This window comes from Habropoda laboriosa, unplaced genomic scaffold, assembly GCF_001263275.1.
Source record: "Habropoda laboriosa isolate 0110345459 unplaced genomic scaffold, ASM126327v1 scaffold816, whole genome shotgun sequence".
NCBI lineage: Eukaryota > Metazoa > Arthropoda > Insecta > Hymenoptera > Apidae > Habropoda > Habropoda laboriosa.
Genome location: NW_017101002.1, coordinates 165,349 through 171,282, shown reverse-complemented (window position 1 = coordinate 171,282; position 5,934 = coordinate 165,349). Strand labels below are relative to the sequence as shown.

At 32.0% G+C, this 5,934-nt stretch overlaps 2 protein-coding genes across 2 annotated transcripts; both read left to right on the top strand.

Moving 5' to 3' along the window:
* The first annotated feature begins 212 nt into the window (after positions 1 to 212).
* LOC108577814 (D-beta-hydroxybutyrate dehydrogenase, mitochondrial) lies at positions 213 to 1,880 on the top strand. Its single transcript, XM_017941021.1, has 6 exons — positions 213 to 428; positions 655 to 738; positions 825 to 999; positions 1,084 to 1,205; positions 1,299 to 1,403; positions 1,482 to 1,880. The coding sequence occupies exons 1-6, from the start codon at positions 213 to 215 to the stop codon at positions 1,878 to 1,880; spliced, it is 1,101 nt and encodes a 366-aa protein (XP_017796510.1).
* Positions 1,881 to 2,726: 846 nt separating this feature from the next.
* On the top strand, positions 2,727 to 5,910 carry LOC108577809 (SH2B adapter protein 1). Its single transcript, XM_017941014.1, has 5 exons — positions 2,727 to 3,233; positions 3,384 to 4,264; positions 4,341 to 4,540; positions 4,622 to 4,873; positions 5,700 to 5,910. The coding sequence occupies exons 1-5, from the start codon at positions 2,890 to 2,892 to the stop codon at positions 5,835 to 5,837; spliced, it is 1,815 nt and encodes a 604-aa protein (XP_017796503.1). The 5' UTR covers positions 2,727 to 2,889; the 3' UTR covers positions 5,838 to 5,910.
* The last annotated feature ends 24 nt before the right edge of the window (positions 5,911 to 5,934 follow it).

Genomic DNA, 5,934 nt, shown 5'->3' with positions numbered 1-5,934 from the left:
AATTACTTTTGAAACAAAATATATAATTTTACTAGGATCTATGAATATAAGATACAGCACTGCAGTTAAATTTAGATCAATGAGACTAGATACTGTTTTAGGTTTAAAGTTAGCTCAGAGTTAGCCCAGTTAGGGCTCTTAGCTGAGCCACAAGTCTCATTTGAATGGAATCGATTATATTTCTTTAAAATACTACCAAAGTTAAACCAGAAATGCCTTTACCAAGTGGAAGTAAAGAACCAGATGATAGTCAAACATGGGAATTAGCAGAAAGATGTCTTCTTCCAATTGCATTCTCACATGCAATTGCGGTCATTTTAGCAACTATATTAAATACATTGAGTATATCACAAACGTCTAGTTTTGTGCTTTTCCTCTTATTATTGATCATATCTATAGGATCTACACTATTTTACCACAATTTAAAGGTAAGTTATTAGAGCCACATATATTTATTATATCTATAGCAAAGTTGCATATTAGATGTCTATAACCATTATCCTATTAACATTTTTTTAAGTTAAAATTCATTGACATTACCATTCAAACTTTACTTACTTGCATTGGCATTTATCTTTTAATTCTAATGCAAATAACATACCAGTGTAGGCATATGCCTCAAAATGTTAATTCATAGAACTATAACTGGTACAGGTAACTGCAGCAGGAAAAGCGGTTCTTATTACAGGTTGTGATTCACGGGTTGGATATACTTTGAGTAAACAATTAGATGAATTGGTAAGATAATTTATAATATATTCTTGTCATAATTGGTATCATTTATCTCTACTATATTTCTATACATATAATATTTATTTTTAAAGGGATTTACTGTTTTTGCTGGATTTAACACAAAAGAAGAAAATGAAGAAGCAATGCAAAGACTGAAAAAGGAAGCTTCTGGTAGACTACACGTATTACAATTAGATGTTACTAGCGAATATGATATTCACACAATATTTCTTTATGTAAATGAACACTTGCCAGATGGAGCACCAGGTTACAAATTATATATTCTTACATCAACATTTAAAACCAAATACAATATTGTTTGTTGTAACACATATTTATATTAAATTATAGGTTTGTGGGCATTGGTACATGCTGCTGCTTGGGTAACTTTAGGTGAATGTGAATGGGTGCCCCCTTCTGTATTAAAACGTAGCATAGATATTAATTTCATTGGTCTTGCTCGCCTAACACAGGTAATATTATCAAAATTATACAAAATTATGCAGTACCTAAATATTATAATAATTAAATAAATCAATTAATAAAGTACTGATTTTCATTTAAAGGTTTTTTTACCACTAATTAGAAGATCAAAAGGTCGTGTTGTGTTAGTTAGCAGCCTTTTAGCTCGTATTTCAAGCCCTGTTCGAGGCATTTATTGTGCAGTTAAGGTAGATTATTACAAAAATAATAATACATTTCATACATTACATATGACTTTAATAAAGTATTTTATATATATGCATTAGGCTGCTATTGAAGCTTGGGGAGCGTGTCTTAGGTTAGAAATGAGAAGATGGGGAGTAGATGTAGTTATTGTTGAAACTGGTGAATATGTATCTGGCAATGCATGGTTGAAAGATAATAGCGCATTGTTGGAACAAGCTAGAGAAATGTGGACTCAATTAGATCCTCAAACTCGAAAAGAATATGGTCAAGAATTATTTCAAAAAGAAATGCTGGCTCTTGAAAAATATACACAAGGAGCAGAAGCAGATTTAACACCAGTAACTAGAGCCTTAACTGATGGAGTAATGAAAACTTTTCCAATGAGAAGGTATACACCAGTTTCACGTAAGGAAAGAATACAAGCATTGTGTAGTGATTACCTTCCAAAACCAGTTTATGATATATTATATACAAATTAAAAACAAACATACAATAATATGAATAATCAAAAATAAAAAATTAGATATTCAAAATTTTATATAAACACTACCCATTGGTTAATTGTTTATAATATACTACTGTAAATAATAAAGCTACTTATTCCTCAAATTTTATCATTTTGTGCAAGCTTAATATGCCTTCAATGTAGATGATAATCATTGTTAGAAAACAGAAAAGAACAAACTAGAAATATCAATTTTTTTTCATAAAAATACGGTTAAAAATTTAATATGTAAACGGAAATTTTATATTTATCAATATACTTCTTCTAAATAAAGAAATTTATATGAAAATCATATACGAAATAGAAATATAACACAAACGAGAATTATGATCAAATAATCATTATTTTTTACCTCCATCGTTAACTTTTTAACTCATTAACTTACAACTCTCTATGAAACTGCCATCTTTGTTGACACTTTTCCACTATGATTTTTCACATGCATTACATTGCAACAAGGCAGATTGCGCTAGTGGTTTTAACGGTTCCATATTTCATAATGTCGGTAAAAATATTTCCGCGAAACAAAGACATTGTTACGCAAAAATTAAGAAAATCAAATATGACAATCAAATATCGATTGTACTATTAGAAAGCTAAAACGAAAATGCATAAATCATGTGTAATTCGTTATAATAATTGTTAATCGTTTCGCGTCAATCCACCGCAAGGGAAACGAAAAGAGCGATAAAAAAGAAAGTTCAATTACTTCCTCGTAAATAATACTTGTTCATTTTCATTTGTAAATAAGTACATTCTATAGTCCAATTGCTACATCGATGATTACACTCAGAAAATAACAATATCCGGTACTATATTATCTCGTACCTAGTCCATATATACGACGAAATCCGATATATGTTTGTATATGTACACGCGTGTGCTTTCTATACATAGAGTTTTACGATTGTGTTAAGACTTTTGCGGTGATTGTGTAGTGGCAGGGGGAGGTCTTTAGCCCCCTTCGTGAGGACACGCCGGTAATGAGTGTTTATACCATAACTGCGGCGACACCAACAACGGGTACAATAATATCAACAACAACGACAACGACGACAGCGGTAACAGTAACGACGACGGCTACGTCGACAACAACAACGGCGCCGGCGGTTGCCGTGTCGCCTGAAGCTGCACCTGGTTGGATAGAATTTTGTGAAAGACACGCCCGCGCTTCAGCTTCTGATTTTGCCAAGGCTTTTTGTACCTATGTTAGTTTAAATTTACCTGAAAGTGCTAGAACGAATCTTTCACATCGCGATTTTTTAAGAAAGTTTGTGGAAAGTTTTTGTGAACACTTCGAAAGTGAATACCTACGTCGTACGATTAGGTATGTTATAACGCTAAAAGATACGTTCCTATTACTTTCATTTTCATAGTGTTGATATTTTATACTTTATTAAACTGTGTGTACCATCATATAAAAACACAAAAATAATCTGTATAAAACTTTTACTAATTCTGTTATTATATTTTACAGATCTCCATCATTGTATGACACAAGGCATGCAGCAACTAATGATAGAGATATTAATGTTGTAAGTCAAAATAATAATGCTCCTATTCGTATCTCATCTCATGAAGAATTTAGTGATTACTCTGAACATGATGGAGATGCAATATCACCAAAACCTGCACACAAACCTTTTTTCCGTCGTTTATCTTTTAAAGGCCTTAAGAAGGGTAAAAGTCTCTTTCATAAGCAGCAAAGTGATGAAGTGGAATTATCTCATAGTGAACATCGTAGAGATAAACATTCAAAAGCTAAACTTTCAAAGATTGTGGTCGAATGTAGAAAAGAAGGCATTGTTAATTCTTTGATGGGAGAAAATATTGATGGTACTCAAAAATGGGAAAAATCTAGACTTGCTTTAATAAAAGCAATTGGTGGATACATGTTAGAATTTTATTCTCCCCCAAAAGCAGTAAAACCACGCAGTGGTGTCTTCTGTTCTGCAATAACTGAAGCTAGAGAAACAACTGCATTAGAAATGCCAGATCATGAAAATACTTTTGTGTTAAAAACACAAAATATGGAATTTGTAATAGAAGCTCATGATTCAAATGATATGAGATCATGGTTAGCTACTATTAAATACTGTATGCGCACAGTGCAACAAAATTCTATTAATCCTAGTTCTGGAACAGATGCTACTGGAGATTCCCTAGGGCATGGTTCACTAGCTATTAGTAATGAAGGAGATAGATTGAGAACCAACTCTGCAAGTAAAAGTTCTCGATCTACATCTCACGAACATGGCGATGAAGCACCAAATAATCCTCCAGAAATACCTCCAAGACTTCGTATAAGAAGCAATAGTAATTTGGAATTATGTTCATCACAACAAGATATTGAACAAAGTAAGATAAATTTATTCATAAAAAGTTTTTTAAATTATATGACTTGTATGTCACAAAAAATTTAATTTTGTTATAGTGACCACAAATGATGGTGAACTGGACTTATCCAGCAGTTTAAGAGAATATCCATGGTTTCATGGGACCCTTCCTAGATCAGATGCAGCACAACTTGTTTTACATAGTGCTGCTAATGGTCATGGTGTATTTCTTGTTCGACAAAGTGAAACAAGAAAGGGAGAGTTTGTATTAACTTTCAACTTCCAAGGCAGAGCAAAGGTAACATTATTTTTCATAAAGTTGTTATGTTAAATTCAATTAAAATTGTTCAAATTAATTTATTTCTCACCTTCATTGTAGCATTTACGAATGACATTAAATGATCAAGGACATTGTCGAGTTCAACATCTTTGTTTTCCTGCAATATATGACATGCTTGAACATTTTCGTCAAAATGCCATACCTCTTGAATCTGGGGGCACAGCAGATGTAACTTTAACAGAATTTGTTGTGGCAAATCACACAACACGGTCGGGACACCATAATACAGCTGGAGTAAATCAACAACAATTACAAGAAAGAAGACCTCCAGCAGCTCCAGAGCCAAGAGAAGTAAGAGTCAGCAGTGGAAGTCTAACTCCTCTTGAGTGAACGCGAGTGGCCAACACCCACAGTCTGAAGTCTAATCTACAGACAGTGAGTAAATAAATAAAGTGATGCACCCATTTTTCGTGCGGCTGGTAATATATACATACTAAATTGATATTTATATCTTTACAAAGGTTTTCAACAATATCTTAATAGTTCATGTAGGTCCATATTCGGATTATTTTGTAAGTCATAATATTTTCTTAAATCAATTATTTTTTATAACTAATACTTTCTCAATAATGCAATATATTTATTGTTTCTTTTATTATTTAGGAGAAAACTGTACTTCGTTTCCCCTGCTGTAATCAATTTGTGTAAATTTCATATTACTGAATTTTATTCTTTTATATGAAATGGTGACTTTTTAATTAATTTTGTTGTTGCATGTTTTAATAACATTTTCCATGAATTTTATGTTAAATAATATACATTCACAATTGTTTAATCCGAATGTGGGAATTTAACAGAATGTAACTAAATGTTCTGTATATAATTGGTATTTTAATGAAAACATTTGGTAAAATTGAATACGCCTCATGTCAAATGCGTGACAACTCTTAGTGTTAAAGAGTTTTATAAATATGAGAGACAATGGTGCTCAATAAGTATGACCGTGGGGCAAGGAGCTCGCTTTTATATATAAAATATTCTTAAAATTTCTGGTTCCCTTTAATGATTTAAAATCATGTACTATTATTCAGCATTTTCATTTAAATCCAGAAAATTTAAGACAAATTTTTATTTCAATTAAATTAAATTTGAAATAAATATCTGTGTTCATGTACAGGTGCGCACATACGGAGGTTCTATAAGAACACGTATAGAATCACTGGAAAGACTGGAACAACAAAACAACATTACAGAACAGCAAAGTTCATCATCATCTAGTGGTAGAGCAATTCAGAATACTTACAGTTTTCTTTGACGATGGATTCACAATACTCTACCATCAGGCTATAACCCAGTTAGTCCTCTAGATTAAATAGTTTCCCCATCAACTTACTTTGGAAAGCAAGACAGCC

Bases quoted from the DNA above. Each gene is read 5' to 3' on its own strand.
- LOC108577814 (XM_017941021.1), top strand. From the start codon at position 213: ATGCCTTTACCAAGTGGAAGTAAAGAACCAGATGATAGTCAAACATGG. The intron at 1,000-1,083 runs GTTACAAATTAT...ATTAAATTATAG, and splicing joins CTTGCCAGATGGAGCACCAG to GTTTGTGGGCATTGGTACAT. The intron at 1,206-1,298 runs GTAATATTATCA...TTTCATTTAAAG, and splicing joins GTCTTGCTCGCCTAACACAG to GTTTTTTTACCACTAATTAG.
- LOC108577809 (XM_017941014.1), top strand. From the start codon at position 2,890: ATGAGTGTTTATACCATAACTGCGGCGACACCAACAACGGGTACAATA. The intron at 3,234-3,383 runs GTATGTTATAAC...TATATTTTACAG, and splicing joins TACCTACGTCGTACGATTAG to ATCTCCATCATTGTATGACA. The intron at 4,541-4,621 runs GTAACATTATTT...CCTTCATTGTAG, and splicing joins ACTTCCAAGGCAGAGCAAAG to CATTTACGAATGACATTAAA.